The sequence below is a fragment of the Hyperolius riggenbachi genome, chromosome 9 (genome assembly GCF_040937935.1).
Source record: "Hyperolius riggenbachi isolate aHypRig1 chromosome 9, aHypRig1.pri, whole genome shotgun sequence".
NCBI classification, from domain to species: Eukaryota; Metazoa; Chordata; class Amphibia; order Anura; family Hyperoliidae; genus Hyperolius; species Hyperolius riggenbachi.
Window position 1 is genome coordinate 106361861 of NC_090654.1, and position 19574 is coordinate 106381434.

Consider the following 19574-nt stretch of genomic DNA (forward strand, 5'->3'; position numbering starts at 1 on the left):
ATAATTTGATGCAGCAATATGCAAATTTTGTAGGCAAATTAAGCCAGCTTGAACATGAACCAGTCCAATCCTGCTGAAGAAAAGTTCAATTGGTTCATTTTCAAGCTACATAAAGTTGCATATAAAATGTGCACAATCCTGCATCAGCTCAAAATTATTTGCATTCCATTGATCATCCCTCCCCCTGTAAATTACATTCAGAGTAAGGATGCCCCTTACTATCTCTTCACATTATGTACATTATTAACTCCATTCACAAATTTAGATATCCCAAAGCCCACCCTTGTTCCCAGCCTACTTGAGCTAAGCCTACCATTATTACATTATTTTTGGGCATTTGAGAGGACAAAGAATAACTTGTGGTAGACATGATAAAGCAGAGTCTTATACTTTATCAAGTAGAAGTTTCATCTCAGTTCCACCAGCACTGCCGAATGTCTGCAGCCTGCAAACAGGTGGTTCTGACATTATCAGCTATAAGTATACAGTAAACCAGCTCTAAAGGATTCCAAGAGCAACACAGGTACAACAAAACAACCAAACTCCTGGTTGACTGTTGAATTTAACTCAATTCTGTGGGGCATCAGGTTCAGATTTAGTTGAAATACTTATGACTTCAAATTATGATTTTTTTCTTTTTTTTCAAGAATAAGTTCAGTCCCATGTAGCCTAACATCAGACTGTAGCTGGTGGCTAACCCCCTCCAGCTTGAGAATAGAAGTTATTCAACTATGTTATGTTATTCAATAATGCTAGAATTTTACAGGTAACAATAAAAAAGGTTAAGCTAAGTACTCACCTCGCGATGCAGAGAGATGGATCCAGCGGCGTCTCCCTGGCAACGAGCGCTTCACCGATCCATCTTACTCCATCTTCAGGACTTTGCACGGGAGATCTTAAAGATCCAATCCACCGCGATGGTCATTATCGCTGCATAACTAAGCGATGTTCGTATCATCGTGTGCCGGTACCCAAGTAGCGAAATTGCATAAATGGCCGTTCATCACTTAAACAATCTTTGGTTGTCAGGAAAATTGTCAGAAGGATTAAATCAATAATTGTATAAAGATTTTTTACATATCCACATTCTAAAAGGTCATGGGCCATTATTCAATTCATTTTTTCTCCTGAGTTTTCTCCTAGGTGATATTTTTACACCTTATCACTAAAATGCCTTTTAAGACACCAGCAAGCAAGAAAATACAAATTATTTTGACAATACTTTTTCACCTACTTTTTGGTACTTTATCAACTGCAGATAAAAACTTATCTCCAAGGAGAAAACTTAGGAGAAAAAGTGAATTGAATTTGGCCCATTGTGAGAAAAATTGTAACATGCCCCAAATGTTCACTTCATTTCTGATGAGCACTAATCGGAGTCTGAAGCAGAAACTGTGTATGGCCTGGTGCACACCAAAAACCGCTAGCAGATCCGCAAAATGCTAGCAGATTTTGAAACACTTTTTGTTATTTTTCTATGGCGTTTTGCTAGCGTTTTGCGGATTGCTGCAGCGGATATCAGTATAGTAGATTTCATATATTGTTACAGTAAAGCTGTTACTGAACAGCTTCTGTAACAAAAACGCTGGCAAAACCGCTCTGAACAGGCGTTTTTCAGAGCGGTTTGCGTTTTTCCTATACTTAACATTGAGGCAGAAACGCACCCGCAATCCAAAAAATGCCTCACCCCGGCATTTTTCGTTTCTGCAAAACGCCTCCTGCTCTGGTGTGCACCACCCCATTGAGATACATTGACCAAGCGGATCCGCAGCCGCAAGCGGCTGCAGAAACGCTGAAAAAGCCGCTCTGTGTGCACCAGCCCTAAGACTCAATACATATGAGTATTGTGAGGAATGAGCTGCTGTTTTCTGGTGTTTGCAAAGACTGCCCAGTAACAATATGGTCAATAAGTATAAATGTCAAGTCTACGTCTATAGCTTTGTCATGCCACAATACTTCACAAAAGTGGTAGGACATAAAACAGGAGAGCCAATTATAATAACTGTTGCAAAACCTGTGTTCTAAAAGTGGTTGTTGGAGTGCAGCCTGGCCTGCTTGAGATTCCTGTTGTCCATGTCTGCAGTTTATTATTATTCAGGTGGCAGGTGCGCTCCTCCCACAAATAATCAAATATGCAAATATGTAACCTAACTACACCGTAAACCAGACGTCACTACTGGATCGCTACATGAAGGCCTGATAACCCAAAGATATATATATATATATATATATATATATATATATATATATATATATATATATATATATATATATATATATATATATATATATATTTATACATAAGCGATCAACAGTTATTATACATAGTCCAAATCACAAGTCCAGCTTTGCTTCTGAGGCTGTGACCCTGGATGCTCCTCATAGGAGGTGGAAAGGGAACAAGGGAACAGGAGAGGACATAGTGAAGTCCTGTTTATCAATTTCACAACAACAAACGATCTACACAATTCCCATGTGGATGTCACTGGTGCATATCACAGCAGCTCCTCCACCAACTTATACAAACAATTGCGCTCACCAGAAATTATTGCTGACCCGTCACAGACAGCAATAAACACTTAATGTATCCCCATCTACGATCACTCAGCAATCCTCTTCAGTCTGTCTCGTATCTCACAGTTCCATATCGGCATGTATAGGGGAATGAATAAAACAGCATATAGTGTTATACCGTCAAAGATCTACACATATAACACCCTTGTGTATAGTGTACTACATGCACTCCATCAGCACTGTGCAGATAACTCCTCAAGCCCAACACCGTCACAACTGTGCGTTTACCAGATGAAATTGCTGACCCCTCACAGACCAGCTCACAAAGCTTGTGTCTCACGTTGGGCTTAGGCTGCCTTCAGTAGATGGACCTTAAATAAACTCAAAACAAGGCTCACATAGCGTAAAACCATTTAATCACTAGTAAAAACGAATAGTACTGCACTTACAAACATCCATAAAATATGCCCATGTCTCATAAAACAAGTTGTTCACAGCTCCTAGCGTCTCATCCCTCTCTGGCCGTAGCTCTGAGTCTTCATTGACGAAACCGGTAGGGCGGAGCTATGGCCAGAGAGGGATGAGACACTAGGAGGGGTCAGCAATTTCATCTGGTGAGCGCACAGTTGTGACGGTGTTGGTGGAGGAGCTAGTTGGAGCTGGTTGTATAAGTTGGTGGAGGAGCTGCTGTGGTTGGAGCTGGTTGTATAAGTTGGTGGAGGAGCTGCTGTGATACGCACTGAGTGACATCCACATGGGAATTGTGTAGATCATTTGTTGTTGTGAAATTGATAAACAGGACTTCACTATATGTCCTCTATGGTTCCCTTGTTCCCTTTCCCCCTCCTATGAGGATCATCCAGGGTCACAGCCTCAGAAGCAAAGCTGGACTTGTGATTTGGACTATGTGTAATAACTGTTGATCGCTTATGTATAAAATATATGTCTGCAGTTTACCTTGCCTCAGTTTAGTTATTGATGTTACCCATTGGACTTTCCACTATTAGAAGGAGCTTTCTTGAGGTCTTGAGGCTTCATTTTTTTTTTACTTATAATTCAACCATGGTAGTGTAAGGATCCCTCCTGTAGCGTATTCTGTCCATTGCAGTGGAGCTGCAAACGGACAGTTCTGGCTTATCTGCTTGCGTTCGGTTGTACATTCGCAATAAGTCTCATTGTCATTTGCAATCACTCTGCAGTTCTGGGCAGCTCAGGATGCTGTCATCATTCCACCAATTGCTTGCTGCAGCTGAGCTGCAGCCAGATGGCCCTGGATTTCCTGCATGCATGTTGTTACATAATACTGCATGTATTTCTTATGGGAATCCTTTGCATTCGCAGCCAGCTAGCAAATGGTAATCAAGCCAGCTCAGGATTGAGTGATTACCATTCAGCTGTGTGGAAATTTGCATGCCTGCATCCATTGGCTGATGCCAGCTTAAAAGTCTGTCAGCTCTCTGAGTTGTCGTTGGGTCTATGCTGTGAAAGTTGTTATTGTAAATGTATAATGCCTTGCTCTGTATTGTCATGTCTGCTGGACGTTTGCTGACCTGCGGGGGGTCAGTGAAGTCCTTCTGATCCTGAGAGTTAGAATCTGCCAGCACCACGTTGGCGACTGGTAGTATTGCTTCTAGCCTTGTTCTTGCCTTGTTCTTGAGGACGAACTATAGCAGCGGTTGCCATTAGTCCACTCCTACCTCTTAGTCTTGTCTATCTCAGTGGGAATGTTGCCGTCGCTGAAACAGCGACTAGATTGACTGAGCATTCCATCTGTCTGTCTGTTGTCTGTCTTGTTCATTATCATTACTTGTGCTTTAGCTAGTGAGTTATTTGAGAGCTACATTTCATATATTGCACATCAGCACGATATATATGTACTCTAGCCAATCTGTCTTGTACTTTGCAGTTATATATCTTGTAATTTATTCGTAATATTCTATTAATATTATTGAACTAACATCTATTTTATATTTATCTGTGCCCATCTGTGGAGCCTCTTCCATTATCCAGCTCTCAGCCTTGTTGCGCTGGGTGGTCAGAAAGTATGACCCCCCCAGCATTACAGGTAGATAGTGTAAAAGCGTAATAGCTTTGGAGCTCCATGAGCCTCCCCCCCCCCCCCCACCTATAATAAGCACAAATAAAAATTCAATCATGTTTGGTTAGTGCTACATTTATGCCTATTATGCCTAGTTGTGCTGTTAAGAAAATGAGATTTGTGCTGCTTTCATTTTGAAGATAATAGCACATATTTTTTCAATATACATATACAATTACATCACCAAGCCTGATACAACAGTCTACAGACATAAGACTGGTATACTTTGGCAGTGCTGTGTTTATGCAAAATTGTGCTGAAAAAAAAGAAAGAAAATAATTATTCTAGCTTTTATAGTTTTTGAGAACTTCAAGTTTTTGCACGGTTGTAGGGGGCTGTGAACTTTTGACCTTTATAAAAACTTCAATATCTCAAAAACTATAAATGAAAAAATGATGATTTTTGAAGAACAAATGAGCACAAGCACAACACTATCTATCCATACCAGTTTCATGCCCATAGGCTTTTGTATTGTTTAGTAAAAATAAGTGTTATGCTCAAAATGAGAGCAGCTCAAATCTTATTTTTTTTGCAGCACAAATGGGCACAAACATAGCACTAACCACACATGATAAAATTTGTATTTTTGGTGGTTGAAGTGGGGTCAGCTATGTAAATATCTGAACAATGTATAGGCATGTCAGTGGATCTACTATTGTTGTGTATTAAAAAATATTTTTGAATGAAATAAAAATGTAAATTGTTTCAACTTACTACAGAATTCTCATCCATAATCCAAGTGAGAACCAGAACTGAACAGTAACACTAATATCACTAAAGTGATATACTTATTTTCCAAACAACATAAATTATGAAATGTATTCTGAGAAAAACACGCCACCTAATTGTACATGTGACACTGCACACACATATATTTATACATCCAGCGTATGTGAAAAGAAACAGAAAAATCCCTGCAGAATTTGTGCATAGCACCGAGGGACCAATTTTTCTAACAAGCGAAATTACATCTAGTTGAGACTAGGAAAAGTAATTATCATTCACTTTTGGGTGAAATAAAAATGATGAAACTTGCCTTGAGTAACATGTTTAAAAAATGCTAAAAGCAAAAAATTCTAAACCGTTTTACTTCTGATTCTGTAAATATTGTTAAGTAAATCATTATTACTATTAGTTGTATTTACCGTATTTGCTCCCCTATAAGAGACACTTTTGTCTTATATGACAAATGCAGGTAATCCCCGACTTACGAACGCCCATCAGTACGAACTAGTGTTGGGCGAACACCTAGATGTTCGGGTTCGGGCCGAACAGGCCGAACATGGTCGCGATGTTCGGGTGTTCGACCCGAACTCCGAACATAATGGAAGTCATGGGGAACCCGAACTTTTGTGCTTTGTAAAGCCTCCTTACATGCTACATACCCCAAATTTACAGGGTATGTGCACCTTGGGAGTGGGTACAAGAGGAAAAAAAATATTTGAAAAAGAGCTTATAGTTTTTGAGAAAATTGATTGTAAAGTTTCAAAGGAAAAACTGTCTTTTAAATGTGGAAAATGTCATGTTTCTTTGCACAGGTAACATGCTTTTTGTCGGCATGCAGTCATAAATGTAATACATATAAGAGGTTCCAGGAAAAGGGACCGGTAACGCTAACCCAGCAGCAGCACACGTGATGGAACAGGAGGAGGGTGGCGCAGGAGGAGAAGGCCACGCTTTGAGACACAACAACCCAGGCCTTGCATGAGGACAAGAAGCGTGCAGATAGCAATTTGCATTTTGTCGCCATGCAGTCATAAATGTAATACAGATGAGAGGTTCAATAAACAGGGACCGGAAACGCTAACCCATCACAGATGTTCATTGTTCATGTTACTTGGTTGGGGTCCGGGAGTGTTGCGTAGTCGTTTCCAATCCAGGATTGATTCATTTTAATTTGAGTCAGACGGTCTGCATTTTCTGTGGAGAGGCGGATACGCCGCCGATCTGTGACGATGCCTCCGGCAGCACTGAAACAGCGTTCCGACATAACGCTGGCTGCCGGGCAAGCCAGCACCTCTATTGCGTACATTGCCAGTTTGTGCCAGGTGTCTAGCTTCGATACCCAATAGTTGAAGGGTGCAGATGGATTGTTCAACACAGCTACGCCATCTGACTTGTAGTCCTTGACCATCTTCTCCAGGCGATCGGTGTTGGAGGTGGATCTGCATGCTTGCTGTTCTGTGTGCTGCTGCATGGGTGTCAGAAAATTATCCCACTCCAAGGACACTGCCGATACCATTCCCTTTTGGGCACTAGCTGCGGCTTGTGTTGTTTGCTGCCCTCCTGGTCGTCCTGGGTTTGCGGAAGTCAGTCTGTCGGCGTACAACTGGCTAGAGGAGGGGGAGGATGTCAATCTCCTCTCTAAAGTCTCCACAAGGGCCTGCTGGTATTCTTCCATTTTGACCTGTCTGGCTCTTTCTTCAAGCAGTTTTGGAACATTGTGTTTGTACCGTGGATCCAGAAGGGTATAAACCCAGTAATTGGTGTTGTCCAGAATGCGCACAATGCGTGGGTCGCGTTCAATGCAGTCCTAGGCCGAAGAGGTCATAGCCTAGGGTCACAAAACCTGTTTATTTGGGCAATTTCAATGGTGGCGAGTCTGACATACATAAATCGCAGCAATGGCCGTTAGCAACGTCTGAATCTCACGAAATGTCTCATGCAGGTAGAAGACATATTGTTAGACTTGGGCTCCAAATATGGGTTCCCTCCATCTCTGCAAACCAGAGTTACAGGGCTCCAAATTTGGTAAAATCCCCCATAGGCTTTCATTGGGCCTCCTATTTACAGTTCCAAAATCTCACATCTTTTCAAAGGGCAATTACTCAGCGGTGGCAAATTTTCTAGCATTGTAGGGACCCTTAGGGGGAACATGACTGGTGAGTTTCGGGCCCCTAGGCCGAAGAGGTCATAGCCTAGGGTCACAAAAACCTGTTTATTTTGGCTATTTCAATGGTAGTGATGGTGACGTACATAAATCTCAGCCATGGCCGTTAGCAACGTCTGAATTTCACGAAATGTCTCATGCAGGTAGAAGACATATTGTTAGACTTGGATTCCAAAGATGGGGTCCCTACATCTCTGCAAACCAGAGTTACAGGGCTCCAAAATTGGTAAAATCCCCCATAGGCTTTCATTGGGCCTCCTATTTACAGTTCCAAAATCTCACATCTTTTCAAAGGGCAATTGCTCAGCAGTGGCAAATTTTCTAGCATTGTAGGGACCCTTAGGGGGAACATGACTGGTGAGTTTTGCCACTGCTGAGCCATTGCCCTTTGAAATGGTGTGAGATTTTGGAACGGTAAATAGGAGGCCCAATGAAAGCCTATGGGGGATTTTACCAATTTTGGAGCCCTGTAACTCTGGTTTGCAGAGATGTAGGGACCCCATCTTTGGAATCCAAGTCTAACAATATGTCTTCTACCTGCATGAGACATTTCGTGAAATTCAGACGTTGCTAACGGCCATGGCTGAGATTTATGTACGTCACCATCGCTACCATTGAAATAGCCCAAATAAACAGGTTTTTGTGACCCTAGGCTATGACCTCTTCGGCCTAGGGGCCCGAAACTCACCAGTCATGTTCCCCCTAAGGGTCCCTACAATGCTAGAAAATTTGGTACTGCTGAGCCATTGCCCTTTGAAAAGATGTGAGATTTTGGAAAGTGAAATAGGGAGGCAATGAAAGCCTATGGGGGATTTTACCAATTTTGGACCCCTGTAACTCTGGTTTGCAGAGATGTAGAGACCCCATCTTTGGAATCCAAGTCTAACAATATGTCTTCTACCTGCATGAGACATTTTGTGAAATTCAGACGTTGCTAACGGCCATGGCTGAGATTTATGTACGTCACCATCACTACCATTGAAATAGCCCAAATAAACAGGTTTTTGTGACCCTAGGCTATGACCTCTTCGGCCTAGGGGCCCGAAACTCACCAGTCATGTTCCTCCTAAGGGTCCCTACAATGCTAGAAAATTTGCCACTGCTGAGCAATTGCCCTTTGAAAAGATGTGAGATTTTGGAACTGTAAATAGGAGGCCCAATGAAAGCCTATGGGGGATTTTACCAAATTTGGAGCCCTGTAACTCTGGTTTGCAGAGATGTAGGGAACCCATCTTTGGAGCCCAAGTCTAACAATATTTCTTCTACCTGCATGAGACATTTCGTGAGATTCAGACGTTGCTAACGGCCATTGCTGCGATTTATGTACGTCAGACTCGCCACCATTGAAATTGCCCAAATAAACAGGTTTTTGTGACCCTAGGCTATGACCTCTTCGGCCTAGGACTGCATTGAACGCGACCCACGCATTGTGCGCATTCTGGACAACACCAATTACTGTTTATTGTTTATTGAACCTCTCATCTGTATTACATTTATGACTGCATGGCGACAAAATGCAAATTGCTATCCGCACGCTTCTTGTCCTCATGCAAGTCCTGGGTTGTTGTGTCTCAAAGCGTGGCCTTCTCCTCCTGCGCCGCCCTCCTCCTGTTCCATCACGTGTGCTGCTGCTGGGTTAGCGTTACCGGTCCCTTTTCCTGGAACCTCTTATCTGTATTACATTTATGACTGCATGCCGACAAAAAGCATGTTACCTGTGCAAAGAAAACAGACATTTCCCGCATTTAAAAGACAGTTTTCCCTTTGAAACTTTAAAATCGATTTTCTCAAAAACTATAAGCTCTTTTTGCTAAAAAATGTTTTCCTCTTGTACCCACTCCCAAGGTGCACATACCCTGTACATTTGGGGTATGTAGCATGTAAGGAGGCTTTACAAAGCACGAAAGTTCGGGTCCCCATTGACTTCCATTATGTTCGGAGTTCGGCTCGAACACCCGAACATCGCGACCATGTTCGGCCAGAACCCGAACATCTAGATGTTCGCCCAACACTACACGTGACCCGTTCGGCCAATCAGAGCGCTAGCCGAACGTTCGGGGAACGTTCGGCCATGCTCTCTTAGTTCGGCCATATGGCCGAACAGTTTGGCCGAACACCATCAGATGTTCGGCCGAACTCGAACATCACCCGAACAGGGTGATGTTCTGCAGAACCCGAACAGTGGCGAACACTGTTCGCCCAACACTAGTACGAACCCCCAATCCCGCGCCAGGTTGGGGACTCACCACACTGTTCCTTGTTTGCCTCTGTCTCCCCATGTGTTTCCCCAGCTGCCCCTAGTGCAATTATCAGTGTAGCGGCAGTGTCTTACCTAATCCAGTGGCTCCTGCGGGGATCGCAGACCTCTCTTCTCATTTGTGGCTACCCCTCGTGATGGCTTCTGCTGATGATGCAATTAGCAAACGCCTTTACTAGAAGAGTAGTGCAGCAGAGAAGTGAGGTCTGTGATCCCCGATGCAGCCGCTGGATTAGGTAAGACACAGCTGCTACACTGCTAATTACACTGGGGAGAGCGGAGACACAAGGGGGGGGGGGGGTAGGTAGCAGACACAAGGGGAGCCTGGGACACACACAGGGACATACAGGGGACAGAAGGAGGGACACACTGGGGACAGAAGGAGGGACACACTGGGGACAGAAGGGGACACAGGAGGCCACCAGTTGGGGGAGAACATCTACAAGATGCTCCTGGAATATGGATGCACAAGCTTTAATATATGTTCTCCCTGGCTTTTGCTCTCAAAGCCTACAGTGCTGTCCAGAATTATTAATACCCCTGGCAAATTTTGACTTAAAGTTACTTTTATTCAACTAGCAATTCATTTTTTTACGGGAGATGACATAGGTGTCTCCCAAAAGATAATAAGACGATGTACAAGAGGCATTATTGTAAAAAAAAAAAAAAAAAACACATTTCTCAACTTTTATTTACATTTGAGCAAAAAGTGTCCAGTACAAAAGTATTCATACCCTTCTCAATAATCAATAGAAAAGCTTTATTGGCTATTACAGCAATCAAACTCTTCCTATAACTGCAGACCAGCTTTTTGCATGTCTCCACTCCACAGGTATTTATGCCCATTCATCTTTAGCAATGAGCTCCAAATATTTCAGGTTGGAGGGTCTTCTTGCCATTAGCCTGATCTTTAGCTCCCTCCACAGATTCTCAATTGGATTCAAGTCAGGACTCTGGCTGGGCCACTCCTAAACGTTAATGTTGTTGTCTGCTAACCATTTATTCACCACTTTTGCTGTGTGTTTTGAGTCATTGTCATGCTGAAATGTCCACTTGTGCCCAAGGCCAAGTTTTCCTGCAGACTGCCTGATGTCATTGAGAGTCCTCATGTATTGCTCTTTTTTCATGGTGCCGTTTACTGTGGTTAGGTTCCCTGATCCATTGCCTGAAAACACCCCCAAAGCATCAGGTTGCCACCACCATGTTTGACAGTGGGGATGGTGTTCTTTGGATTGAAGGCTTCTCCTTTTCTACACCAAATGAAGGAAACATCATTGTGACCAAACAATTACATTTTTGTTTTATCTGACCATAACACAGAAGACCAGAAGTCTTCTTCTTTGTCCAGATGAGCATTTGCAAAGGCCAAGCGAGCTTTTGTGTGCCTTATCTGGAGAAGTGGCGTCCTCCTTGGTCTGCATCCGTGGAATTCAGCAGTGTGCAGTGTCCGTTGGATTGTCTGCCTTGAAACATTGCCACCAGCAGAGCCCAGATTCACCAGGATGGCCTTGGTGGTGATCTTTCTCACCTCCCTCACTATCCTCCTGGCCAACGCAGGTGTCACTTTGGGCTTCTGACCACGTCCTCTGAGATTTTCCACAGTGCTTCTGAACATTTTGTATTTTTTAATAATACTTTGCACTGTAGCCACTGGAACTTGAAAACATTTAGAAATGGCCTTGTAGCCCTTTCCTGACCTGTGAGCAGCCACAATGCCCAGCTGCAGGTCCTACTTGAGCTTCTCTGTCTTAGCCATGACTGTCCACAAACCAACTGCAGACAGCTGCTGTTTTTCACCTGCTGAGTTAATTAAAACAGCTGTTCTCAATTAATCAGGGTAATTAGGATGCTTTAGAACAGCTTGGACTATTTGAAATGGTATAGAACTTTGGATTTTCCCACATACTCTGACAGTTTGTGAAGGGTATGAATAATTTTGGACTGGACAGTTTTTGCTCAAATGTAAATAAAAGCTTAGAAACTTTTTTTTTCATAATAATGCCTCTTGTACATTGTCTTAAGCGAGCAGTGGTAGGCAGCACCCAACCACCAAAGTGTGACATGCTTTGGTCGTTGTCCCTCTGCCTCCAGGAACAGCAAGGCATCAAAGGTACAAACAGGGCAATTCAATGCAATGTTTCAATAGGAGCCCTCTATATTAATAGTTAACTAGATCAGTGATCTGCAAACTTGGCTCCCCAGCTGTTAAGGAACTACAAGTCCCACAATACATTTGCCTTTATGAATCATGACTGTGGCTGTCAGACTCCTGCAATGCATTATGTGACTTGTAGTTCCTTAACAGGTGGAGAGCCAAGTTTGCAGATCACTGACCTAGATGATGCCCCAGTGTGATTGTAGTAGAGTGCCAAGCAGAACAAAGTTCTGAAGGTATACTACTGCTTCCCCGTCTCCTCCTTCATAGTGATGCATTACCATGACAACGACTAGGGTGTCCCTCAGAAATGGATCAAAACTGTGTGGCTTTTCACTGACCCCTACAGAAGGCCCAGGGGCTAAAGGGGCCTGCTTCCTTAAAGTGTAACTGTTTGGCATAAAATCAAAAATCAATTCTTTATTTTTAACTGGTAAAGTAATAAGGATGCTAACATGGCTATCCAAAAGTTAAAATCACTATTACTTTTCTTGTTGATAAATGATCATTCCCTAGTTTACCTGACTCCTCTTATTTGGTATACAAAAAATTTGGTACACAAAAAGGAAGCTGCAGGGCATGCTGGGTTGTCCTTTTTTACTTCTCCACTTCCCCTCAGACTTAACTAATGCAGCCTGATTGGCTGAAACTTCTTTCCCTTCCCTTTATTTCTAGTGTTCATGGTTGATTAAAATCTTTTCATGAAAATCATCCTGAGAGTAAGATGCATATGAGGAGGCTGCCTATAATAGAAGAAAGCGAGATATAGCAATACTCCTCGTGTCCATTGGTGTTCTAATCCAGCATCTGTTCTTGATAGAAGTCTTATGATCTTGTGTGAGCGCATGTGCATTTGCACACTGAAACATATTTGGTCTTGCACTTCCAGATGTGGAAGATGATACCTGTTTTTGTGTGTGCACAAAGGTGTGCAGAACTGGGCAGCTGGGAATTCCTTCAGACTCGGTAAGGTATTTAAGCCTTTTTAAAGTAACAGGATATGCTGACAGTTCTTACCAGCCCTGGTTTATGCTGGATGTTCTGCTTGCCATAGTATGCCACTCTGATCTCAACCCAAAAGCTGTCCTGCCTTTGTTCGGGGCCTCTGCATGCTCAATGACTCTGCCACATCTACCACCAGTATAATCCTCTACTGGTTCAACCTCTCTGCCATGCGTGCCATCAGTAAAAAAGTGCCTGTTCACAACCATGTCTTTTGTGTCTTCTACAGTTTATTAAGTCTATCAGTTGTAGTGCAGCCTCAATTGTTTTAGATGTGATACAGTAGAAAAAACATTACAAAGACAACGGGAGCCCAGATGGTGTAGTACGTTAGATCATAGTAAAAGGTAAGCAGAACAAGAGAGACACCCAAAGGTAATAAAATGCATCAAAACCAATTAGATAAATAAATGAGAGGTGGCTTACACAGGGAACAATGACAGAGAACAATGTGAAATCCGTAAATTTTAATTTCCATTCAAGTTGTTCAATGCTTGACTTAGAGATACAGCTAGCACTGATTTTTGACCTGGGAAGTTAGTCCAATGTACGCATGAAATGCATTGCCATAGTGCAAATTAAAAATTCCACATCTCACATTTCACAAGGTGTCATCCTTGAGGTAAGCCAACTCTTATTTATTCATTTAATTGGTTTTAATACATCTTATTGCTTTTGGAGGCCACTTTCTCCCTGATATAGACTCAATTGTTGTCTCTGTGACACGTCTGGCAATCCAAGGGGTCATGACTGGTATTTACTATAAGCAAAGTAGCTCACTGTCCACTAGAGATAGCAGCCTCAGGGCCGGCCCGCTCATGAGGCGGGGTGAAACTTTTGCCTCAGGCGGCAAATTTCCAGGGGCGGCACCCAGCCGTCCGTGGGTGCGGGGAGCCGGCCCGCCGAGCTGGAGGGGTAGCTGGCAGGACGGGGGTATTGGGCCAGCGGCGGGGAGGGGGGTCGGACCCCCCCTCCCTCGCCTGGGTCCCCCGTCCTCCGCTCCCCTCCAGCCTAAATAGAAGCAGCCGTATGTGTAAGAGGCACGGGCGGGGAGACACTCACCTCCTCCTCGCTCCAGCGTGCGCTCCACTGACATCACTTCCTGCAGGACGCTGCAGGAAGTGACGTCAGTGGAGCGCACGCTGGGAAGAGGTGAGTGTCCTCCCCGCCCGTGCCTCTTACACATACGGCTGCTTCTATTTAGGCTGGAGGGGAGCGGAGGACGGGGGACCCAGGCGAGGGAGGGGGGGGGTCCGACCCCCCTCCCCGCCGCTGGCCCAATACCCCCGTCCTGCCAGCTACCCCTCCAGCTCGGCGCCCCCCCCAGAGCGCCCCCCCCCCCCCGAGGGGGGGGGGGAGGGGCGGCGGTGACAATTTTTAAAAAATTTGCCTCAGGCGGCAAAAAGTCTAGGGCCGGCCCTGAGCAGCCTGTCTACCTTTTCTGTATCTTTTGGTTAAGACCAGTGACAACTTAATGATATACTTACCCGGGATCTTCCTCCAGCCTCTTGCAGCCGACATGTCCCTCGCAGCATCTCCGCTCGCAGCCGCTGGCCCGGGTTTCCCGCTGGAGCAGAGGCCAACCTCCTCTACTGCACCTGCACGAGCACCGCTGTCAATCCAGTCCACGTTGTCCGCAGTGTACTGCATAGGTGCAGTACTTCTGCGCCTGTGCAGTACACTGCAGACAACGTGGACTTGATTGACAGCGGTGCTCGTGCAGGTGCAGTAGAGGACAACCTCGAGGTCAGCCTTTGCACTGGTGGGGACCCCGGGCTGGCGGCTGGGAGTGGAGCTATGATGTGGAACATGTTGGCTGCGAGGGGCTGGAGGAAGTCCCGGGTAAGTATATCATGGGGCAGCATTATTTGGCCGATGCTTCCTTCAAGTCATGTACACTATTATTGCCTGGAGGGATTGGGACTTGATCCTTCAAGCTACTGTTTGGGGTGGAGTGCTGTACGGATGCATTGCTAGCCTGCAGGCTAACAACCCATTCTGTTTATATGGAGGGGGGTGGAGGCATGACAGCAGGGAGCACAATGAAGCAGGAGAAGGACAAAAGTAGCTTCAACCTGCATTCAAACAAGAAAATGCAGGAGGCTGGATCTCATGCTGACTCGTTAAAGCCAATACATGTGCATTAGCATTTTGCCCGTGTTGGCCAGCAAGGCCCATCTCCAATTAAAATCTTGTGTATGTATAAAGCTTTAGGCTGTCAGGCCTGTGCCAGTCACAAGATAAGCCATTCCTGCAGCTGCAACAGTCCCTTACAAGCTGAAATGGGGTTCTCCATGTTTTGCATTGTACAATAATTGAAAACGATCTTGTATTAAAATTAATACATAAAAAAAGGAAAAAAGGGGTTTTATTTACAGCAGACTGATTCCATGTAGATTGCAAAAATAGTCCCAAGTGGAAACAAGCAATTTGGCTTCATAGGTAATTGGTCTCCCTGTGTACTCATTTTGTGGGACCCGTGTCTGCTCTTGACACACACATATACATACAGTATATAAATGCCTCTGCTCAGTAAGGTAATGTAAAGACTTTAAATAATCATTTTTGTTTATTATTTTAGGATATTGAAAAATATGCTATCAATTTACAACATATTATCAGAATTCTATTTTATTATGGACTATGGATGAGAATTTTGAGAACTCCGAAGTAAGTAGAAATCACTGCAAACATGTTAAACATCAACTCATATAACATACTGTGAAAGATAGCAGGAGCCGGCTAGGAGTTTGCAGAGTGTAGAAAGAGACACGAGAAAGCTATCAGGCCTGTAGCCAGCAGGCACATTTTTTAGCGAACCAAATGTAAAAGTTGACTTTTTTTTTAACAGTTAAATTTTATTGTTTTTTTTTTAACATTACACAACAAGAGGAAAAGTGCAAAGCTATGCAAGTACAGTGTCCTCCACAGTAGAAGTTACAATATCATAACGTGTTCACAGTCCCACCAGACAATAATACATAGGAATAATTGAACAATGGTAATTATAACACTTAGAACCTAGTGAGACAGTGCAGGAGCAATTAATGATGAGACGGAAGGACCGACTCGCACTGAGAGGATGAGATAAGGAAAGGGCCATAATTAGGGAGATGCCGCAGGTTATTGGCCCATAAGAAAGAAAAGGAAAGAAAAAAGAAGGTTTGCCCGCCCGCACCCAGCCCAGCACCAACCCCACCCCCGATCAACTCAGCATCCATCAGTCAACGATAGGAATGAATTTATCATTAGTAGGGTCTACGATTTTGTCCTCCCATATACCCCATACTTTGTTGAATTTTTTAGGAGATTTCCTATTTAGGTATGTGATTCTATATAATGGTAAAGCGTTATTGATTGATTTGACCCAGGAACCAGCTGTTGGGATAGAGGTTTTTTTTTTCCAAAATTTTAAAATCTCTTTCCTTGCTTGAAAGCATAATACTTTGAGTAATATTTGCTTATGCTTAGATATATTTTCCCTCTCCAGTTTACTAAGGAGCATTAGACCTATAGCCAAAGGAAAGACCGTTTCTAATAAAGTATTAATAGATAGAAGTATACTTTTCCAGAAAGGGATAATTACCGGGCATAACCAAAATATGTGTCTCCTCTATGTACAAAGCATCTCCAACATCTGTCCGAGTGAGTAGAGTTAATTCTGTTTAGTCTCGCAGGGGTGAGATACAGTATATTCTATGCAGGAATTTGGTTTGAATAAGTTGGTCATTTGCTGATATTACTGTAGAAGGGAACTCCTCTAATATTTCCCACTCCTTGTCATTTAGGGAGGGAATATCTGTCTTCCATTTATTATAATATTTTTCTAATCTAGAATTTTTAGTGTTAAGCAATTCAGAGTAAATGGCAGAAAGAGTCTTGGGGAGGTCTTTGATCAGAAGGAGCTTTTCCAACCTGTCTGTTTGGAAGTCAGGAGGTTGAGAGCCGAACTGAGACCTATAAGCATGGTGAAGCTGTAGGTATCTGAACAGGTATTTATTTGGGAGGTCGCATTGGGTCTTGAGTGTATTAAAGGTATGAATAGTTTTATCATGTTGTATGTGGGAGATGTTTTTGATACCGTGTCTCGCCCATAGGATGGGATCAGGAATGGTAGTGAAGTGTTGGTGGAAGGGATTGCCCCACAGTGGCGTGTAAGAAGAGATGGTGTCGGGATCTAAGAAGGGAACTCTGGCCGTTTTCCAAGCCTTCCATGTGGTTATCATAACAAGAGTAGTTTGGGGGTTGGCTTTGGGACCTCTGTAAGGTAGGTTTGTAAGTTGTTCGTAGGAGCCCAAGATTGCCGCCTCCACATTCACTGCTGAGTTTGTATCCTCTTGCGAGAACCACCATCTAATGGTTACAAGAAGGGAAGCCCAATAGTATTTTTGAAGATTTGGGAGAGCTAATCCACCTCTGGATTTGGGGGTAAAAGTTGACTTTAGAGTGAAAATGCCATCGGAAATTATTTTGTAATATGTTTATGATATTTGCATTGTCCATGAATCTTGGCAACCGAAATAAAAATTTGTTTCCTTTGACCAAATTGAGAAAATTACTTTGGTGAAAATTTGCAAGCAACCCTGGTAAACAATAAGCAGCAGGGGATACCAAATCAGGGGGGCAGTCAATAAAGCTCTATAACTGAATTATTTCTCAGGAGGTGGTTTATGACATATGTGAAAAATCACCAGTGTTGAGGTGTGTGAATTCAGCATAACAAATTTGGAACACTGTTCGTAAAATTTGGAATACTGTCGACCACCACTTTAGTACCATTTTAGCACCGAACAAGAGTACAGAGTCAAGGGGAATTTATTACTTGTGCTTAACTGTGCATTTCAAGTTCCAAATTCTGAAGGAGATAGTAGCGGAGTGAAGGGTCAGTAATAAAAGCCCCCTAACCCTGTCCACTTGATAAATACCGAAATGGTGCTGAAGGCCGGGTGGTGGTCGGCAGCATTTGTGTTTTTCTGACTTTGTAATTCAAACATCAACACTAAAAATCACCACAATTCAAGTTATAGATTTAGAATGCATTATTACATGGAGCCAATAAATACTTGATATCACCTCTTAAAGTGAACCTCCGGGCTAAAAATCTACTCAGCAGAACTGAAAAGGCTTGGTGTTTCTTTAACAGTTTCACAGCATCAGAACTTTGTTTTTCTTACCAAAGCATCATTTTTGGCTGCATTTTTAGGTAAGCTCCACCCATCAAAGAGACCTGCCGGGCGGTTTTTCCCTGATGCTGTGCAAAGCATGTTGGGATTTCCTGTGTTGTTATTCACGTTGCCTAGCAACTGGGAGGGGTGATCAGCACACAGGACAGTTGGAACTGTGTCTCATGCTCCCTGTCACCTCCTTTCAACCAAAAAGATGGCTGCCCTCATGAAATCAAACATTTGCCTGTTCTTTTAAAACAAGGTGGGTAAAAGATTGTATTACCTATCTATTTTAATTAACATAACTAATGTAACTTAATAACAGTATGTTTGTTTAGGCTGGAGTTCCTCTTTAATATCCCTACACACAGAGGCGGCCTTACAGTATGTGGGGCCTGGGGCGAGTGTCATATGCAGGGCCTAGAGATACAGATATGCTATGCACGCACGCACGCACGCACGCACGCACACACACACACCTTATAGGGGGGGAGTCATTCTCTGCCTTTCCTTTCTCACAGGTGCTCCCTCCACCCTGAGCTCACCTCTCTGCGCCCTACTGTCCTCACTGGGGGCCAGGCAATCTGTCAGCCATAGCAGCCCTGCTGACGCAATGCCCAGCAATGTAAACAGGGTGGTCGGGAAACACACATCTGCAGCATTACTGGTGGTCTCTCTTCTCCTTGAACTCCTCCTCATCGGCAACATGTCTGGTGGTCGTCTCCCTCTGGTAGCACGGGGGTGGGCTGGGCAACATGGGGGAAGTTGCAGGCCACTGCATATCGTCTGAGCGGCACTTCTTTGAAGTATTGTCCCTCCCTCCTCTATGATTGGATAGCCACATTAGCTCCAGCATTGGCTAATGGGAAGCTGGTGCTGCTGCTATTGGTCAGTCTCCCCCTGCTTGCTGCTCCATGACAAGGTACTGTCACAGAGAAATCTGAGGCCCCTGCAGAGGGGCCTGGTGCGATTTCCCCACATGCCTCCCCCCAAAGGCCACCTCTGCTACACACTTAACTAGTTTGTATGTCTAGAAGGAGAGGATGGTGTAGGACTTGTAATGTGCGCAACTCAGAATCCATTGTATTTTGTCGTTAACCCTTGATTTCAGGAGGGAGAGCAGAAAGATAACCCCATTCTTTAATGAAGCAGGTCGTTTTGGCACGTGCACTACACCGCACTGCACCTGGAATTTGTGCAGCAGCAGGGTGATCCATCATTCAGCTCACCCCGACCCAAAAAAAAACGGGCGGTGAAATGCCATGAATGCTTATTTAACTGGTTGACTGCTAATCTGTACTATCCATCCAGAAGGCAGGGAATGGGCTTTGCACTGACTGTCTACTCGGCTACAAAGAGGAGAAAATAAACAAAAAACAAAAGATGTAATGGCTGCTTTGTGTTACTGAGATGTGGCATAACTTTTTCCATAAGACATTTCACATAACTTTTATTAATGCATTTAGCTAGCTATCTGCTGGAAATTCAGCTTT

The 19574-nt window shown here is 43.7% G+C and overlaps 1 protein-coding gene across 1 annotated transcript in view; it reads right to left on the reverse strand.

Annotated features, from left to right (window-relative positions):
* Positions 1–14451, reverse strand: part of LOC137533516 (olfactory receptor 2AP1-like) — a 16018-nt gene extending 1567 nt beyond the window's left edge. Inside the window, exon 1 of the mRNA XM_068254891.1 lies at positions 14404–14451. Coding sequence (XP_068110992.1) covers positions 14404–14451 — 48 coding nt within the window. The remainder of the gene's footprint in view (positions 1–14403) is intronic.
* Positions 14452–19574: the final 5123 nt, after the last annotated feature.